Below are 19,122 nucleotides of genomic sequence, written 5' to 3'. Positions count from 1 at the left end.
TCCAGCCAGAGCTCCTGCCGTGTCCAAATGCCAATCACTCATCAGGCATTGCACAAAAGCTTCCCAGAAGAGGCAGAGATGAAAGGGTGATGGGGAAGAGAACGGGGAAGCCGATTGCTCAAGGCTTCGGGGAGATCCTGGCTTGTCCAGACCCGTTGAGCCAGCCTGGGGGAAAAGCAGCGACTCTGTGTGTCCAGGCCCTGCTTGGTCACCAGTTTGTGGTGGAACACCGAGGTGACACAGCCTCGGAGCCACCCGAATTCTCTGAGCCAGCACAAGCAGCTGTTGGCATCACACCAGCTTTGTCTTCCTCACTTAACGTCACAATCCCAATATCGTAGGAAAAGCGCTGGAGGGGAAGGTCCGAACCTGCTGTGGGCTACCAGAGGCATTGGGAAAAATAGGGAAAAGATGCTTTAGGACAACCCATGAGGTTCCCCAGCCAAATAACAGCTCTACCAACTATGACAAGGAGCCAGGTCAATGTACCAAAAACCCAAACCCACTTCCCACAGGGGACATCCCACAGGTCAATGCACCAAAAACCCAAACCCACTCTCCACAAGGGACATCCCACAGGTGAAGGCACACAGTACCAAACCCACTTCCCACAGGTCAATGCACCAAAAGCCAAAACCCACTTCCCACAAGGGACATCCTACAGGTCAATGCACCTAAACCCAAATCCACTTCCCACAGAGGACGTCCCACAGGTCAATGCATGAAAAACCAAACCCACTTCCCACAGAGGACATCCCACAGGTCAATGCACCAAAAACCAAACCCACTTCCCACAGAGGACATCCCACAGGTCAATGCACCTAAACCCAAACCCACTTGCCACAGGTCAATGCACCAAAAACCAAACCCACTTCCCACAGGGGACATCCCACAGGTCAATGCACCTAAACCCAAACCCACTTCCCACAAGGGACATCCCACAGGTTAATGCACCAAAAACCAAACCCACTTCCCACAGGGGACATCCCACAGGTCAATGCACCAAAAACCAAACCCACTTCCCACAGAGGACATCCCACAGGTCAGTGCACCAAAAACCAAACCCACTTCCCACAGAGGACATCCCACAGGTCAATGGACCTAAACCCAAACCCACTTGCCACAGGTCAATGCACCAAAACCCAAATCCACTTCCCACAAGGGACATCCCACAGGTCAGTGCATCAAAACCCAAACCCACTCCCACAAGGGACATCCCACAGGTGAAGGCACACAGTCCCAAACCCACTTCCCACAGGGAACATCCCAAAGCCAGCCTTCCCCTGCTGCAGGCAAGGTGTTATCATCCACTGGAGTGGCACCTCAGTGCCTAACCTGGTGACTCAGAAGAGCAGGGAGATTGCTGGGGACTCCTCAGTGCCACGCTGTCCCCGTGGGGTGGACTTGGCCCCGTGGGGACAGGCAATGCTGGCCCCGCTGTGGGACCACAGGCCTCGTTTGCTGCAGCCATTGCGTGACTCCCTTGCCCCAAAGGTTGCCTGGGTGTGCTGATAAGGCTGCAATAAGCAGGAGCAGATAGAAAGAACAGAGGGAAATTTGTTTTCCCCCTTTGCAGGCGAGAGTTTTATAGCCCTGGGGCAGATAAGCAGCTTAATATTAACAACAGTGGTGTGGAACAGCCTCTTGCTGGTGGGAGGGCTCCCCAAGATCCATTCCTGGAGGGCTGAAGAAGTCACCTCTGTGTCAGGATGGAGCAGGGGAAGTGAAGAGGCTGGAGGGGAGAGGAATGGGCGGGAAAATTATCCTTGCCTTCTCTTCATGGGGTGTGAGGCAAAGCAGCCCCTTTATAACTCCCTACCTTCATTTAGCACCTCTCCCTCTCTTGATGCTGATGGAACCATCCCATGGAGCTGTGAAAGACCTTTCCAGGCACTCTGCAAAGGCAGGAGGGACCCCTGAGACCTGGGTCTGAAACCCCTGCATGCTCACCCCTCCTTGGACATCCCATCCGACAGGCCAGACCCCAGGACAGGCCCCAGTTTTCCTGCTGGGCTCCATAAAATCACAGCATGGAATCTCCTGAGCTGGAAGGGACCCCAAGGATCATCAGTCCAGCCCCTGCACAGACACCCCAACAATCCCACCCTGTGCCTCAGAGTGCTGTCCAAATGTCCTGGGCTGATTGTGTCCATTTTCTGTTCAGTGCCCCACCACCCTCTGGGTGAGGAGCCCTTTCCTGGTATCCAGCTGAACCTCCCCTTTTCACCATGGCTGCTGTGAAAGCCTCAGCAACTCACAGTAGGTGAGAGGCTCCAGTTGCCCTATCTCTGTCTGCCCCTAATGACCTTCCTCAATTAAGCCCTCCAATTACTGCCCGGGCAGTCTGGAACCGGGGTGGTGATAAGCCAGGGAAGCTTTGATCACTGCATGGAAAATTGCTTTTATGGTCGGTTTTAAAGTGAGTCATGAGTCCAGCCACAGCAGCAGGGCTCCAGCTCCACTTCCAAATGCTCCCAGCACCCTCAGTCCTGCAGGAAAAGCTCTGGGCAGACACAGGCTTCTCCCTCTGGCTGAGACATCTGCCTGATGCCAGCACTCGGACTGGTGGCACCTCCTCCCTGGGGAAGTCAGTCCCTAGCCCCAAAATGGGCCAGAACAACCCCTTGTGACTCTCCTGGGGAGAAGAGAGAAGTTGCTCTAACCCCCAATAGCTCTTCTGATTAAAAGTGAACCCTGCACCTCTAATTTCTGTCCTTTGGCTGTTTGGGATCTGTTATCAGAAGCCCTGTGGGAATTGATAATTCTGTGTCTCACTTTTGCCGTTTGTCCCCTGCACTAGAGGAAAACCCCCCCAACACTAACTTTCTCTTTGCATCTCCACAGGCAGAGAACTCCACACTGCTTTCTGCCTTTTGGGGGGGAATAAAAATCTCTGCTCAGCCTCCATGAGCAGCTTCAGGTCTGCTGGAGCTGGTGGGTGAGGAAGCTGCTGGTTCTCCAACCCACCCAGGTCGGACCTGTGGGTGCAGCAGAGCTGTGTCCAAAGGAGCAGGGCACATTAAACTGGGCACGTGGCTCTGCTCCAGCAGAGCTCCCAAATCAGCCAGAATCCTTTTCCCTCCTGCCAGCCTGCCCTCCCTCCTCCCGGTGGGAAGGAGGCAGAGTTTGGGCTGATCGATCTCCCCGTGGCATTCGCAAGGGTGATTCACCTGTGAATCAGAGGGCAGGAAAGAGGGCAAGCATGGAGTTTGTCCCCAGGCTGAGAAGGGAACAACAGAGATGCAGAGATAGCACCTCCCTGCACGCAAAGCCCTGCTCAGGAAAAGCTCTGGGATCCCAGGAATTCTCTCAAACCTGGCTGCACACCCAGCCTGGCAGGATTTTCCATGGGCTGAGAAATGGAAGCACCAGGGGCCACCAGATCCCACAAGCACTGGCCACAGATCCCAAAAGCCTCTGGGATGGTGGATGCTCCCCAAACTCTGCAGGGCTGGAGAGCAGGGATGCCCTCGGGGCTGGCTGTCCCCTGGGTGTCCCCAAGGCTGGCCCTGGTGGCAGAGTAGCATTGGGAGGTGGGGTCACACAGAGGGACAGGCTCTCATGTTCCCCCCCAGAACAAGAGGTTCCAGTTGTCTGCCCCACTCTCACCCCTAAAATCATCTCCCTGAACCCCAGCAGGGTGGGTAGAGCAGGGCTGGGGCTGTCAGGGTGGGGGACACAGGCAGAGTGGGGGTGTCCCACCCCGGAGATGGAAGGTCACCTGCTGAGAGCCAGCGTCCCCAGCCCGCTCCCCTTCAATTAAAAACATTCCGGAACCAGGGGAACGAGGGACAGCCCTGAAATGAGGCTGTCCTCCACACCCGAGGGGGGTTTGGGGTCGGCAGGGGGGAAGAGGCACCCCCAGAGGCAGGAGTGGGATGGAGGGAGCAGGATCGCGGCTCACTGAAGCTCTGCTGTCCCTGAACGCCCTCCGGTGGCACCTGTGACACAGCTCCGCCAGCGGCACCGAGCAGCGCCGGGCTTCACTCACGGGACACTTTTTACGGGGTGGGATATTTGGGGAGGGGGATCTGTCGGAGACGGACCCTCCCCGCAGAGCATCCCGCATCCCGCATCCCCCCGGAGCGCTGGGAGCCGCAGAACCGGCCAAACCCGGCTCCCTTCGGGGCTTTTCCGGCTGGAAGGTGAATTCTGCAGGATGGAATGAGCCGGGAGCTGTCACGCTGGCTTTGCTCGGCTGTTCGCAGCCACCGCCTGCGCTGTCTCGTACATCCCCGGCAGGATCGCTTCCCTTTCCCTGCCCGCCCCGCTCATCCCGCCCGCGCTGCCGGAATCCCTCGGACGCTCCGAGCTGAGCCCATCCAACCAGCCAGGGATGCAGAGCGAGGGGCGGGCCGTTTCCATCCTTCACTCCGCCGGGATTTCACCCTCCGCTCCTCCTCTGCTGCATTGTTTCCCCCCTTTTCTTTATTTTCTGTTTCGCTGCCGATCCCAGCCGGCTGAAGGGCCCCCTCTCCTGGAGATGGAGATGTCCATCCCTCGCCGCCCGCGAATCCATCCTTCCCTTCCAGCCAGGGCATCACCCGCCCTCAAACCAAGGGACAAATTCCAGCCGGGACTGGAATCCCGAAGGGCTCCGGAGGGGACTGAGCCCGTCTGAGGTGGCCCCAGCCCCGGGGAAGAAGAGGAGCTTTTTCCTCTCCATCCACTCTCTGCACCCGGAATCTGGGCTGGGGAGGAGCCCGGTGGGACCAGCACCCAGCTGGGATCCCTGGGGCCACCACGGTGGTGGCAGCTCCTCTCTGGAGGAGTCAGGTGGGACCAGCGCCCAGCTGGCATCCCTGGGGCCACCACGGTGGTGGCATCTCCTGTGTGGAGGAGTCAGGCGGGACCAGAACCCTCCGTGTCTCCCCGCACGGACCCGCCTCAGCCCGATCCCCGCACCAGCCCTGGGAATGCCGAGGCTCTTGGGGCTTGCGGGGCAAGAAGAAACCCCCACGGCAGAGTTTTCCCTGTTCCTCGGTCGGGTGGACCGGGAACACTCGGGGCTGGGCGCCGCTCCCCACCGAGCTGGGTTTGAGCCCGGTTTTTCCCCACCGGGGAGGGGGCTCCGTGCTCCAGCAGTGCCGTGCTGAGGATTTTTGTGGAATTCTGGTTCCCAGCCATCCCGAACGGGCCGAGACCGTGCAGGGCAGAGCTGTGTGGGTGCAGGGCACGGCAGAACCGGGTGGGTACAGAGCACGGCAGAACCGGGTGGGTGCAGGGCACGGCAGAACCGGGTGCGCGGTGCATGGCTCGGTGACCGCGGGTGCATTTCTGGTGCACATTCAGCTGCTTTCAGTTCCTCCCAGAAGGAGCCTGGGAGAGGATGGAGCGCCTTCCACACCTCCCCGAGGCCAGAGGAACATTCCAGACGCCGGGGGAAACTCGGGGCTGACCCCAGTAACGCGCACCTGGATCTATATTATATTATATTATATTATATTATATTATATTATATTATATTATATTATATTATATTATATTATATTATATTATATTATATTATATTATATTATATTATATTATATTATATTATATTATATTATATTATATTATATTATATTATATTATATTATATTATATTATATTATATTATATTATATTATATTATATATCATATCATATCATATCATATCATATCATATCATATCATAATTTCATATATCATATATTATATCATATCCTTATATTTTTCATTGTCATTTGACCATTTTATCGTAATTTATTGTAGGCTTTGTAACGCTTTTTATTATTTTATTGGCATTTCAGCATCATTTCAGTACTGCTTTGCACCCATGTGAGCACACACCGGGCAGGAACCGGGGGTTAGGTCCCGGTCCCCCTACTGCTCCTGGTCCCGTTCCCAGCGCGGATCCTAGTGCCGGTGTCGTTCCGGTGCAGGTGCGGGTCCCTTTACCGGTCCCCATGTGGGCGCCGGTGGCAGTCCCGCTGCCGGTGCGGGTCCCGCTCCCGGTGCAGCTCCCGCTCCCATTGCCGGTGCGCTCCCGTTGCCGCCACCTGTTCCATTCCCGGTCGCGGTGCGGGTCCGGCTCCCGCTGCCGCTCCCGTCTCTGTTCCCGGTGCGCGTCCCGCTCCCGTTCCCCTTCCCGGTGCGGGAGCCGTTCCCATTGCCCACTACCCGATGCCGATCCCGGTGCCTGTGGGGATGCCACTACCGGTGCTGGTCCCAGTGCTGCTGCTGCTGCCGCTGCCGTTCCCGGTGCGGGTCCCGTTCCCGGTGCGGGTCCCGCTCTCCCCGCTTTCCTCGCTGTCCCCGCTGTCGGTCTCTCTGTCCCCACTGCCCCCGCCGTTCTGCTGTCGGTCTCTCTGTATCGCCGTTCCGTTGTCCGTCCCTCTGTCCCCGCTGTCGGTCTCTCTGTCCCCGCTGTCGGTCCCTCTGTCTCCGCCGTTCCGCTGTCGGTCCCTCTGTCCCCGCTGTCCGTCCCCCTGTCCCCGCTGTCGGTCCCTCTGTCCCTGCTGTCGGTCCCTCTGTCCCTGCTGTCGGTCCCTCTGTCCCCGCCGTTCCGCTGTCCATTCCTCTGTCCCTGCTGTCGGTCCCTCTGTCCCCGCCGTTCCGCTGTCCATTCCTCTGTCCCCGCTGTCGGTCCCTCTGTCCCCGCCGTTCCGCTGTCCATTCCTCTGTCCCCGCTGTCGGTCCCTCTGTCCCCGCCGTTCCGCTGTCCATTCCTCTGTCCCCGCTGTCGGTCTCTCTGTCCCCGCTGTCGGTCTCTCTGTCCCCGCTGTCCGTCCCTCTGTCCCCGCCGTCGGTCCCTCCGTCCCCGCTGTCCCCGGTTTGTGGCGCTACCGGCGGTGGCCGCCAGGTGGCGCCGCGCGCCTCCCGCTGCCCCCGCCCCGCCGCCGGCGCGGTGCTCGCGGCGCATGCGCGCTGCGCTCGGGGCGCTCCGGTTCCGGGCGCCGCTCCCTCCGTCCCTCCTTCCTTCCCTCCCTCCCTCGGTCCGTCCCTCCGGCACCCCCCGCCGCCCCGGCACCCCCCGCCCGCCCCGCGCCCCCCGCGCCGCGCTGGGCCCCGCCGCGCTCCGGCGGCGGCGGCGGCTCCGGCTTCCCCCGCCCCTTCCGCCCCCCCGCGCCCCCCCGCCGGCCCAGCCGAGCCCGGAGGCCCCGGCGGCGCCGCATGGAGCAGCCGGCGGCGGGCTGAGCCCCTGCCCGGAGGGAGGTGAGTGACGGCGGCGGGGAGCCGGCGGGGCGCGGACAATGGGGCGGGGGGGGCGCGGGTCCGGCCCCGCCTGACCCCCGGTGACCCCGGCACGGCCGCTCCCGCCCCGCCGCAGTCCCCGGGGACCCCGCGCCCCCTTCCCGTCCTGCGGGGGGGATGGAGAGCGGCCCCCGGCGCTGCGAGGGATGCTGCGGGCGTCCCGCCGCGCCCGAGCCCCGCCGGGGGTACCACCTCCCCCTGCCGCTGCATCCCCATCCCGTACAAAGGCCCGCGGGAACGGGAGCTGCGGGGACATCCCGGCTGCTCGGAGGGGTTGGCGGCGCGTTGTTGGGTTGAATGTTTTAAAATTTGGGGCTTTTTTTGTTTTTTTATTTTGTTGGTGTTTTTTGTTGGGTTTTCTTTCTTTTTTTTTTTCTTTTTTTTTTTTTTGGGCAATAAGGCGGCGGCGGGTTATTTATAGCCGCGGCTGTTGGTTTAGCGAGAGCGAAAGGGGTTGTGCCATGGGGCGGAAAAAAAAAAAAGTCCCCCCAAAAAATCAAAGAGTCCCAAAAAAAAAAAATAAAAAATAGGCAAATGGGAGGTGTGAAGGTTGGGGAGAGGGAGGAGGAGGAGGGGAGGATGGCAGCCTTCCTCCCCGGACAGGGGTTTGTTCCCACCGGCCCCACGGAGGAGCACAGCCCCGTCCTGGCGAGGCAGGGAGTGTCCGGAGCGGTCCCGGCGGGATGCGGGAGGTTTTGGGAGCATCCCCATCCCGCCTCGTGGGAGCGGTGGAGCCGTGGGGTAACCCCTGCAAAGCCACGCAGTTTTGGGGAGTTTTGGGGTGCCTCTCTGCCCGCTGCCTGCCCCCAGCTTTTCGGTTTTGAGCGGGGGTTCACCAAAAAGACCCTTCCGTGCCCCACTCCAGGTCCTGTCCCCATCCACGGGTGACAGCACCTGGGAAGGGCACACTGGGGTGATTTGTGGTGGAAAGTCACCCTGGTGGGGTTTTTGTAGGCTAAAGGAGGACCAGGAAATCCTCTTTGCAATGTGGGGCCTGGAGCAGCTTCTCTCCAGGCCTCCACCTGTCCCCCGGGTGCCTCCAGCTCCCTGACCAGCAGCATCCTCTCTTTTTCTTCTAAAAGAATTTCAAAACCCCTGAAAAAGAAGCTCATTTTGTGCAGCAGGGGCTGGTTTGGGGGAGCAGCTCCGGAACGCTGCGAGCTGGCGGGCGAGGTGAAGGAGGAACATTTTTCTTTCGATTAGAGTAATCGTAGGTGTTCGTTGTAATAACAGCAGATAACATCTTTCAGAGGCAGGGAGGATGTTGTCTGGTTTGGGGTGGGTTTGGGATTTTTTTTCTTTTTTTGTTTTTTTGGGTTGTTTTTTGAAGTTTTAAGGACTTTGTTGGGAGGTGGATGTACGGGAAGGGGTGGGTGTGGGTGGTGCCCACACACCTGTTCCCGTTGGGAATGAGGCTTCTGTGCCAGCAGCACCCAAACTCCATTTCAACAGAGTCATCCTGGTGCTGGGCAGGTGCTGCCCCCTCCCCTGCTTGGGTTTGAAATTGAGATGCAGCATCTCTCACCCGCCCCGTGGTGATGGGGAGGTCCCCAACTCCTCTCCCAAGCTGCCCGTGGGTCTGGCACCGCTGGATTTTATTGGATTCATGAGAGGAACGCTGTCCCCAGCTCATTTCCCGGTGCCCTTTGGATTCTCAGAGGTGTTGGCTGTGCCCTGCCCGGCTCCTGGCTGCCAGGCCGGCCTTCCCACGGGGAAATGCGGGAGCAGGGCCGTGGGGGATGGACCTGGGGGATCAGATCCATCCTGCACGGAGGGTGAACGAGGGAGCTGCCTTTTGGTTCACCTGAGCACATCCTGAGCCCCAGCTGGCGAGTGGGGAGCTTGCAGAAGGAACAAACCCTGGGCTCTGCCCAATCTGCCCGGCTGCTCCCTGGCTAATTTTTTAAATTATTATTAATTTCTTTCATGTGCTGCTGCACATCCTCCTGGAGGAGAGCAGGGGCGATGCCCGTGTTTTCCCGGCAGGCGCAGGATGCTGCTTTTAAGCCGTGGATCCCCCTCGGGCAGCATCTCCACGTCCTTCTCCCAGCCCGGCATCCCGAGGGATGCGCGGGGCGGGCGGATGCGGGCGCGGGGCCGGGGCCGGCCCGGGTGACGCGGGCAGGAACCGCTGGCTGTCACATGAGGCCTTCGGGGGGCTGCTCTGGCAGCTGCCCCGTGTGGTTTCCTCCTCCTCTTCCTCGGAAAGTCTCGGCTTTGAGGCAGAAATTAGGCGGCGATTAAAAAGAAAATGAGGCTCGGTGGAGGGCTGAGGGGCAGCCCCTGGTGTTGGAACCACCTCTCTCTTTAAAACCGAAAGGCAGATTTATTGTGTGTGATTACAACAATGCCACGGTCCTGTGCCGGGAATATCCACGAGCCCGGGAAGATAAAAAAGCCTGGGCTGGCTGCAGCGTGTTCTTGGTGGGGTTTGCTCAGGCAGTTTCCTCTTTAGCAGGGGGAAAAAATTCTCTTTATGAAGGCAGGCTATGAATTTTGTATCCCCGCTGCATTTATCAAATATAAATGCCGGTGACATCCGTGAGCTGAAAGCCCAAACAAGCGGGCCTTTGGGACTGGGAGGATTCAGCTCCTGCACGGGGTGGGAAACGTGGGGTGAACCTTTGGGCACCCCTTGCTCTGGCTCTCCAGGGTTTTCCAGCTGGTGACAGCTCGGGTGAAGCCTCCATCCTGCTGGTTTTGGGCTGTTTGGAAATAAGGCCTGGCCGGTGGGAAGCGCTGACTCAGGGCTTTAGGCTGGAGCTCTCCTTGAGCAACAGCCTGTGCTCGCTGTCCCACGGGACAGTGCATGGGGAACAGGCCTGAAAGCCCCAGCCATGGGAAATCCCCTCCTTAAACCTCCTTCCAGGCTTCAGCTAAATCCCTCCACGGCCCAGGCAGCTGAGTTTATTCCCTGATTTTCTGCTGCTGTGCTTCAGACCGGTGGGATCCAGAGCCCGGCTGAAATTTTTGTTCCGTGCCAGGTGTAAATCCAAAATGTAAGCAAAAATCAGCTTGGAAGGGCAGGGGGTTGGAGCTGGGGGGCCGTGTTCCCAGCTGTGGGGCTGTGTTCCCAGCTGTGGAAGCACTGTGGATCCCAGCTGGTGTTGGGAATTGCCGGGCTCTGCCCTCCCCTGCATCCTGGCACTCCTGGCAGTGTCCCCACGGTGCCACCAGGCTGGTGCCATCTCCAGCTTTCCCTAGGCTGGCTGGCAAAGAAACCCCCCCAACACTGTGGTGATGGAACCCCCTGATGTCCCCAAACTCTGTTTCTGGGGTGAACACCTGGAGCAGAGCGCCGTGTGCCGCGTCCCCACGCCGGGGAAGGTGACAGGGGTGCTGGGGGGCAGCGTGACGCCTTTTCCGGAAGGCTGCGGGCACGTGGTGGAAACAGGGCCACGTTCTCACCGCGCTCTTCCTCCCGCAGCTCTGCCCCTTATCTCCTTCCTCCTCCCTGCCCCTCGTTTCACTTCCTCCTTCCCAAAATACTCCCAGCCCCGAGTGACGCCGCTGGCGGTCACCCCAGGGGAGGGGATGAATCCAGCAATATTTGGGTTTTTGGGGTTGCTTTGTGTCCCCCCTTGTGCCCCCCCAGCCTGGCACGACCCCGGTGCCCCAGCCCAAGAAAGCCTGGTTTGATTGTGGGGCCGGTGACTTCATCCCGTGCCGGGGGCTGGAGCGGAGGGAATAAAGCTGGGTTTGTTCCCCTCCCTCCCACACACCCATCCCAGAGCGCAGCACCCCCGGGCAGCACATCCCCCTGGGCTTCAGGAGCTGCATGTTCCAGAGTCCCAGCGGTTTCCGTGCTGCAGGGAGCAGTTTTGGTTTATTTCTTTTGGATCCCAGGCCTGGGAAGCTCTCAGGGCTGGATGTTTCCATGGGTGGGTCACCAGGGAGTGCAGGGCTCTGGCTGTGTAGCCTGGGAGAGGAGTGGGATGGACCTCCTGGAGATCATGTCCGTTCCCTTCCTTGCTCTGGGCATCTCCACGTTGCGCTGGACTTTTCCTTGGTGCGGATGCTACGCTCAAAAACTCAGTTCTTAAGAAGCTGGATCCGTGCAAATGCCTCCTAATCCGGGTGAGCAGCTGCTCCCACCCCGACTGCAGGGGCTGAGCAGGCCTGGAGCTCCCACTTCACCTCACTTTGGGGATATTTTGGAGGCAGGACCTGTTCTTGGAGGGAGAAGAGATGCTCACCTGGCCTGAGAGCATCCTTTGAGGGGTGCTGCATCCTCCTCTCCCCTCGTTCCTGCTCTCAGCTGTGCCTCATTCCCGCTGTGCCCCGTGGTTCTCAGCCCTCCTTTCCCCCCATGCAGGTCTCATGGTACCAAGTGACGTGTCCCCCCTGTGAGAGTCACTCCCCCAACCTCCTGAGAAGATGTCAGGGATGCAGGTAAGCTCTGGGCGAGGAGAGGAGGGCGTGGAGCCGTCCAGAGGTGTCCCCAGCGCTCGGGAGGGACACTTGGTTTAAACAGCCCCATTTGGGGCTGGGAGGGGGAAGGAAGGGGGTGCCAGGGGTGGGTGGCACGCTCAGGCAGGGCTCTGATGGCACTCCCTGCCCCTGCCAGGCCGTGTGGCCGTCCGGTACAGAATGTATCGCCAAGTACAACTTCCACGGTACCGCCGAGCAGGACCTGCCCTTCAGCAAAGGAGACGTCCTCACCATCGTGGCTGTCACCAAGGTGAGCTGTCCCCGCACCCCCTGACGCCTGCCAGTGGCAGCCCCCAGTCCTGCCAGTCCCACTGGGCAGGAATGTGGCCAGGAGCTCGGTTAATTAATTCATGGCCTCGTTAGTTAAGGTTCCTCCGGAAGGCAGCGCCTCCCGGGAGGTGGAGGAGGGATGGGAGAGGCAGCGGTGCTCTCTGGGGAAGGAAAAGAGGGGCTCTGGCTTTGGGGGGCTCTGGGATGCCTGGCAGGTCGGGAGGGGGATCACAGTGAGCCACCAGCACTGGGGTTTGGTGGTCCTGCTCACCCCAGTGCCCTGCTCACCCCATCCTTCCAGGTGGGAGGCAGGGGCCACGGGCTCGCTGTGACATCCTGCTGTCCCCACAGGATCCCAACTGGTACAAGGCGAAGAACAAGGTGGGCAGGGAGGGCATCATCCCTGCCAACTACGTCCAGAAGCGGGAAGGGGTCAAAGCTGGCATCAAGCTCAGCCTCATGCCGTGAGTACCCAGCCAGGGCTGGAGCATCCCTGTGGCCACAGCTGTGTCCCAGCAGAGGGGCATTCCTGCACAAGGGGCAGCAGCTCGGATTTGGGATTGGGGTTTGCTGCTGGGGAGAGCTCTGAGGGCTTTGGGAGCTGCCTGCATGGCTGGGAAGGTGATTCGATGGTTGGGTTGTGCTTAAAATTGTTTGGTTTTTTACCCAAGGCTGGGGTTAGGGTTAGGCTCACCTAGGGTTAGGTAGAGGCTGCTGGGAGGAAGAGGAAAGGTTAAAATGGGGTCTCTACAGGAGGGATGGGTTTGAGGTTCCTGCTGCATCCCAGAGCTGCCAGTGACTCCAGGCTGGAGGAGGAATCTCCTGGTAGCATGCAGAGGGACAAAATCCCAGCTGGGGCCAGGAGGAGAGGAGCAGGAGGAGAGGAGCAGGATGAGGGGAGCAGGAGGAGAGGAGCAGGATGAGAGGAGCAGGATGAGAGGAGCAGGATGAGGGGAGCAGGAGGACAGGAGCAGGAGGACAGGAGCAGGAGGACAGGAGCAGGATGAGAGGAGCAGGATGAGGGAGCAGGATGAGGGGAGCAGGAGAACAGGAGCAGGATGAGGGGAGCAGGATGAGGAAAGCAGGAGGAGAGGAGCAGGAGGACAGGAGCAGGATGAGGGGAGCAGGAGGACAGGAGCAGGATGAGGGGAGCAGGAGGAGAGGAGCAGGAGGAGAGGAGCAGGATGAGTGGAGCAGGATGAGGGGAGCAGGATGAGAGGAGCAGGAGGGGAGCAGGAGGAGGGGAGCAGGAGGAGGGGAGCAGGAGGAGAGGAGCAGGATGAGGGGGGCAGGATGAGGGGGGCAGGATGAGGGGAGCAGGATGAGGGGAGCAGGATGAGGGGAGCAGGAGGAGAGGAGCAGGATGAGGGGAGCAGGATGAGGGGAGCAGGATGAGGGGAGCAGGATGAGGGGAGCAGGAGGAGGGGAGCAGGAGGAGGGGAGCAGGTTGAGGGGAGCAGGAGGAGGGGAGCAGGAGGAGGGGAGCAGGAGGAGAGGAGCAGGATGAGGGGAGCAGGATGAGGGGAGCAGGAGGAGGGGAGCAGGAGGAGGGGAGCAGGAGGAGGGGAGCAGGATGAGGAGAGGAGGAGGAGGGGAGCAGGATGAGGGGAGCAGAATGAGGGGAGCAGGATGAGGGGAGCAGGATGCTGTGGTATGAGCCGTGTCACAGGGTGGGTGGGCACAGCGAGGAGCAGCCCCGGGACAGCGAGGAACACCGTCCCCACGCAGGCAGAGCCAAAAGCTGCTGCACCCCCAACCACAGCCCCCCAGGGGTGCAGGCAGCCCCCAGCCCACCCTGGCTGGCCCTGCAGGTGGTTCCACGGGAAGATCACGCGGGAGCAGGCGGAGCGGCTGCTGTACCCCCCCGAGACGGGGCTGTTCCTGGTGCGGGAGAGCACCAACTACCCCGGGGACTACACGCTGTGCGTCAGCTGCGAGGGCAAGGTGGAGCACTACCGCATCATCTACTCCTCCAGCAAGCTCAGCATCGACGAGGAGGTCTACTTTGAGAACCTCATGCAGCTGGTGGAGGTGAGGCCACCGCCGGCGTCCCCTGTGGGGACACGCGGGGACATCAGAGCTTGTGGGGTTGCAGGGTGGTGGGTGCTCCTCCTTCTCTTCTGGGGACAGAGGGAGGAGGAGGAGGAGGAGGAGGAGGAGGGACAAAGGCTCGGCCGCCGCCAGGCCTGTCCGTGGCCTCGTGCTGCCACCTGGTGGGACCTCAGAGCCCGGCAGCGCTGGGTGTCACCCAGCCCGTGCCCGAGTGTCACCGCTGTGTCCCCCCCCAGCATTACACCACGGACGCGGACGGGCTCTGCACCCGCCTCATCAAACCCAAGCTGATGGAGGGCACGGTGGCAGCACAGGACGAGTTCTCCCGCAGTGAGTGGCCGTGGTGTCCCCTCCCCTGCCCCTGGGCACCCCCCAGCACCCCCTCACTCCCCCTCTCCCCCGTGCAGGCGGCTGGGCCCTCAACATGAAGGACCTCAAGTTGCTACAGATCATTGGCAAAGGGGAGTTCGGAGGTGAGCCCGCTGTCCCCAGCCCGTGGTGGCCCTGAATGGTGGGGGGGCTCCTCTGTAGCCCCCCCAGGGCGCTGTGGGGCCCCAGGAGGCGGGGATGCTTCCCAGCGTGCCCATCTCTCCCGGCCTGCAGACGTGATGCTGGGGGATTACCGGGGGAACAAAGTCGCCGTGAAGTGCATTAAAAACGACGCCACAGCGCAGGCCTTCCTGGCAGAGGCGTCAGTCATGACGTGAGTGTCACCCTCACCGGGGGGACAGCGTGAGGGAGGGGGCACCTCTGTCCCTGCCAGCAGCGGTGGGTGGCCCCTGGTACCCTTGTTGTCCCCAAAACCCTGAGCCCTCCTGTGCCGTGCAGGCAGCTCCGACACAGCAACCTGGTGCAGCTGCTGGGGGTGATTGTGGAGGAGAAGAGTGGCCTTTACATCGTCACCGAGTACATGGCCAAGGTGAGACCCCTCCCCTCCCACCCTGGCCACCTGCCCTCCCCTCTGTGCCCTTGTCCCCCCCCATGCTCCTGGGGCTTCACCCTGGCACGGCTGGGTCGTGCCAGCTTGGGCTGCATCTCGCTGGGGACACGGTGGTGGCTGCAGGTGGCGGGCGTGTCACATGTGCCATGGGGGGGTTGGCATCCCCAGATCTGCCCCTTGAGGGAGGGACATCATCCTTGTGTCCTGTCCCTCATTTGAAGGGACATTTTCCCTGGCTCCTGTCCCATGAGGGAGGGACATCTGTGCTGATCCTGCCCCATGAGGGAGGGACATCATCCCTGGGTTCTGCCCCATCCTAAAGGGACATCATCCCCGGGTCCTGCCCCATCCTAAAGGGACATCATCCCTGGGTTCTGCCCCATCCTAAAGGGACATCCTCCCTGGGTCCTGCCCTATCTTAAAGGGACATCTGCCCTTGTCCTGCCCCACAAGGGAGGGGGCAGCAGGCGGGCTGCTGGTCCTGCTGACCCCTCTCTCTGTCCATCCCTGCCTCCAGGGCAGCCTAGTAGATTACCTGCGGTCGCGCGGGCGGTCGGTGCTCGGGGCAGACTGTCTGCTCAAGTTCTCCTTGTAAGTACTGGGCAAGGCCGTGCCCACACCCCTGACCCGCCCCACCCGCTCTTGGGGGGTGCCCTGCCAACCCCCCTTGTGCCACCCACCCCTGCCAGAGACGTCTGTGAAGCCATGGAGTACCTGGAAGCCAACAACTTCGTGCACCGGGACCTGGCGGCGAGGAACGTGCTGGTCTCGGAGGACAACATCGCCAAGGTCAGCGACTTCGGGCTCACCAAGGAAGCCTCCTGCACACAGGACACAGGCAAGCTGCCTGTCAAGTGGACAGCACCAGAAGCACTTAGAGAAAAGGTGGGTGAGCAGAGCAGAGCGGGGCGTGGGGTGTGGTGGAGGCTGTGGGAAGGGGGAACGTTCCAGGCTGTCCCCGAGATGGTGCATGGACCCCCAAAGCAGCTGTCCTGAGGGTGGGGAAGATCCCTTGGCACCTTTGGTCCTGTGGTGTGTGCTGGGATAGCAGGGCAAACCCCAGCTCCATAAATGAAAAACATTCCATGAGGTAATTGGAAGGAAATGGTAAATGCAGAATGAATTAAAGAAGTATAGTTGCACCGTGAGGTCTGATTTTGAAATATGCTGTGAAACGGACTCACATCTTTAGCTAAAGATCCATCTTGTTTTGTAAAATTAAATTTGACACAATAGGTCATGTACATAGAGCCAAGGATCTCTAATTCTTGAGGTTCAGAAGATGCCTTGGGAAGATGAGGAGGAGCCCACTATTCCCATGCATCCAAAGATTATTTGGGGATGATCCCATAAATGTGCCTGATACAGCTTATTGAGTATCTTTTGGGATTGGCCAAGCATCTACTGGCACACCAACCAAACAGGTGGAAAATGGTTTCCTGGGGGCCGTGTTGGACAAACAGATGGTTTCTAAACCTGAAGCATTAGCTCAAGTCACCCAAACATTTGTTTTAGGTTGGCAAATCTGCGTGGCTAAAAGGGCAGAAGCATAACTTTAGACTGAGCTCCATGTTTTTCCTAAACTATTATCCACCAAAAAAATTCTCCAACACTGTTGATTCCCACACCCAAAATGCACAATTTTGTGGAACTGTAGATCCCTCACCTCTGCCTGAGCCTACTTCTCTCCCTGCAGAAATTCTCCACCAAGTCGGACGTGTGGAGCTTCGGGATCCTCCTCTGGGAAATCTACTCCTTCGGGCGAGTGCCTTACCCGAGAATTGTGAGTGGCGGGCTGGATTCTGGGGGTGGGGAGCCCAGCCCAGATTTTTGGGGAGACCCCCTCCCTGACACCTGGAACTTCCCCCAGCCCCTGAAGGACGTGGTGCCCCGCGTGGAGAAGGGCTACAAGATGGACGCTCCGGACGGGTGTCCGGCCGTCGTCTACGAGGTGATGAAGAAGTGCTGGACGCTGGACCCCGGCCACCGGCCGTCCTTCCACCAGCTCCGTGAACAGCTAGTGCATATCAAAGAGAAGGAGCTCTACCTGTGAGGGGGGGCTCTGCCACCCCACAGCCGAGGGGACCCAGGCTGGGGGGTGTGCTCAGCCCCCCCGCCCCACCACGGCACCAGGAGGGAGCCCCGGGGGTGTGGTGCCCCCCCTCCAATTCCCCCGGTTGCTTCCAAACTTCCAAATCTGTCAGTTTTGGTTTTTTTTTTATTTTCCAGGTTTGGGGTTTTTTTGGTTTCGTTTTTGTCTCCCACGCTCTTTTTTTTTTTATTTTTGTGGGGTATTTTTGTTATTTTCTCAGTTTTGGGGGGGGAGCGTTTATTGTTTTGGGTTTATTTTGTTTTGTTTTTTTTTTTTTGTTTTGTCGTTGTTTTTTTATTATTTCAAGCAAGGGCCCAGCTGAGCGTTGGGCGTTTTACTAAAGTACGAATCTTATTTTTTAATGTAATTAAAAGAAGAAAAAAAAAAAAAAAAAAAGGAAAAAATAGAAGAGAAGAGAAGAAGGTTGTTAAAAGGAGAATAATAATAAATAAACCAATGAAAAGGACACACAAGGAAAAGGAAACCCCCAGCGACAGAAGTGATGGTTGAGGGGGAGACGCTGGACTCGCCGCCCGGTCGGGAGAGCGCGGCCGCGTCCCCGCCAGACGCTTTTTTTTTAATTTTATTTTCGGGTTGTTTTGCTTTAAACTCGTTGCAATGTTTGCATGCTGTCTCCAGAGGCCTTTTTTTCCAGTCCTGTCCAGTGCTTTATTCTCATGTAATGCTACCGACTGTGAGATTAAAAACTGTAATAAAAAAACCATTCCATACGGACGCGGCACACCCCGCCTCGGCCCCACTCTGTTCCCATCGGGGCTGGGGGTTGGAAAAAGTGGGGTTGGACCCCCCCATCTCCTCCCCAAATCGGTGGGGATGAGCAGGCTGCATCCTGCCTGTGAGATCTGGCAGGGCTGTGACGGGGATGAAGCGATGCCAAAGCTCCCCTTTAGACCGGGCTTTACTTTTCACTTTTTTGGGGGCTGATTCCTGAACCTCGCCGCCTTCCCCGCGTGTCCCAGCCGTGCAGTGAGACCCCGACGTCCCGAAGTTGGAATCGCTGGAGGGAGCCGGGTGGAGGTGGCGTCTGGCAGGTTTGGAATAGCTCCGCTCCTCCGCAGGGAATTATTCAGCGTTAAACGCCGAGCGGAGCGGCGGCTCTGCCGGCTGGGCCAGCCCCGGGCCGGGATGGAGAGCGAGATTCCTCTTGGAGCGGGGTTAAAGGGGGAAAAAGGGAGCGGTGGGACACGGGCACAGCTCGGGGATGTGTGTGCCGACCCCTTCCCTGAGACCTCGGGGTGTTGGGATATCCGGATGGGGATGAGGGATGCGGGGTTTCCTCTCGCCGGGACTGACCCCCCTCCTCTCGTCCACGTCCCCCCCTTCCCGTTCCTGCCAGTGCTCCAGCCGGATAAGCAGCTTTACTTTTTGGGCTTATGAAGATTAAAGTCATTTACAGGCAAAGCCTGCAAGAAACGGCTTTGGGAATGGCGAGAAATACCCAGAACCTTCACGTGATGGGAGACAGCCGGGAGGGCTCTGCCCCTGGCCCCCACGGTGTCCCCTCCTGTCCCCGTGCCCTGGGTGACTGCCAGCTGTCCAAAAAAGGGGAGAAAACTCACCCAAAAATTAGTGAGACCTTAGAATATTTCGATTTTTGATTTTCCTCCAAATGGCACAACACTTCCCGTTTCTGAGGCTGTGCCTGGTCTCAGGGGTGGTGTTTGGTGCCTCAGCATCCTCTGGGGTGTAGCCGAAGGGTACTGAGAGATCTGCTGGAAGAAATCGTGTTTTTCACCACAAACCAGGCAATTTAACCCTGATTTGCCAGGCTCCTGTCCCCACCGTGCCTCAGTTTCCCCACACGGAGTCTCTTTCACTCTGGACCTGCAGCTGCTCATCCTGAATCCCTCCAGCGATTTATCCCAAGGGATTTTGGAGCTCTGTCCGTCAGCAGCAGCGTGGGCAGAGGGGACGGACCGAGCGACACCCCGGGGCTCTGAGCGCTGGCTCACGTCATGTCCCCTTCCTCCTGCTCCTCCTCCTCCTCCTCCTCCCTCGGGCAATGAGTCGGGCACTGGGCCCGGCCGTGTCAGCTCCCATCCCGCCTCAAATTCCCGGTGTGAATCATCAAGGGAACACGGCGCAGGGAACGGGAACACG

The 19,122-nt window shown here is 59.3% G+C and overlaps 1 protein-coding gene across 1 annotated transcript; it reads left to right on the top strand.

The window, feature by feature from the left end:
- Positions 1-7,089: 7,089 nt before the first annotated feature.
- Positions 7,090-17,737, top strand: CSK (C-terminal Src kinase). The gene is made up of 13 exons (XM_084214079.1): positions 7,090-7,177; positions 11,532-11,608; positions 11,784-11,897; positions 12,269-12,381; positions 13,729-13,948; positions 14,206-14,299; positions 14,377-14,442; positions 14,573-14,672; positions 14,798-14,888; positions 15,427-15,500; positions 15,599-15,794; positions 16,606-16,692; positions 16,780-17,737. The coding sequence occupies exons 2-13, from the start codon at positions 11,594-11,596 to the stop codon at positions 16,960-16,962; spliced, it is 1,353 nt and encodes a 450-aa protein (XP_084070205.1). The 5' UTR covers positions 7,090-7,177; positions 11,532-11,593; the 3' UTR covers positions 16,963-17,737.
- The last annotated feature ends 1,385 nt before the right edge of the window (positions 17,738-19,122 follow it).

This window comes from Fringilla coelebs, assembly GCF_963513975.1.
Source record: "Fringilla coelebs genome assembly, chromosome: 12".
Taxonomy (NCBI): domain Eukaryota; kingdom Metazoa; phylum Chordata; class Aves; order Passeriformes; family Fringillidae; genus Fringilla; species Fringilla coelebs.
This window is presented reverse-complemented; position numbering and strand designations above follow the sequence as displayed.

What these genes read in the sequence shown, in the direction of transcription:
- CSK (XM_084214079.1), top strand. An exon ending in ACCTCATGCAGCTGGTGGAG is followed by an intron (nt 13,949 to 14,205) that starts GTGAGGCCACCG and finishes GTCCCCCCCCAG; the next exon opens with CATTACACCACGGACGCGGA. An exon ending in TGTCTGCTCAAGTTCTCCTT is followed by an intron (nt 15,501 to 15,598) that starts GTAAGTACTGGG and finishes CACCCCTGCCAG; the next exon opens with AGACGTCTGTGAAGCCATGG.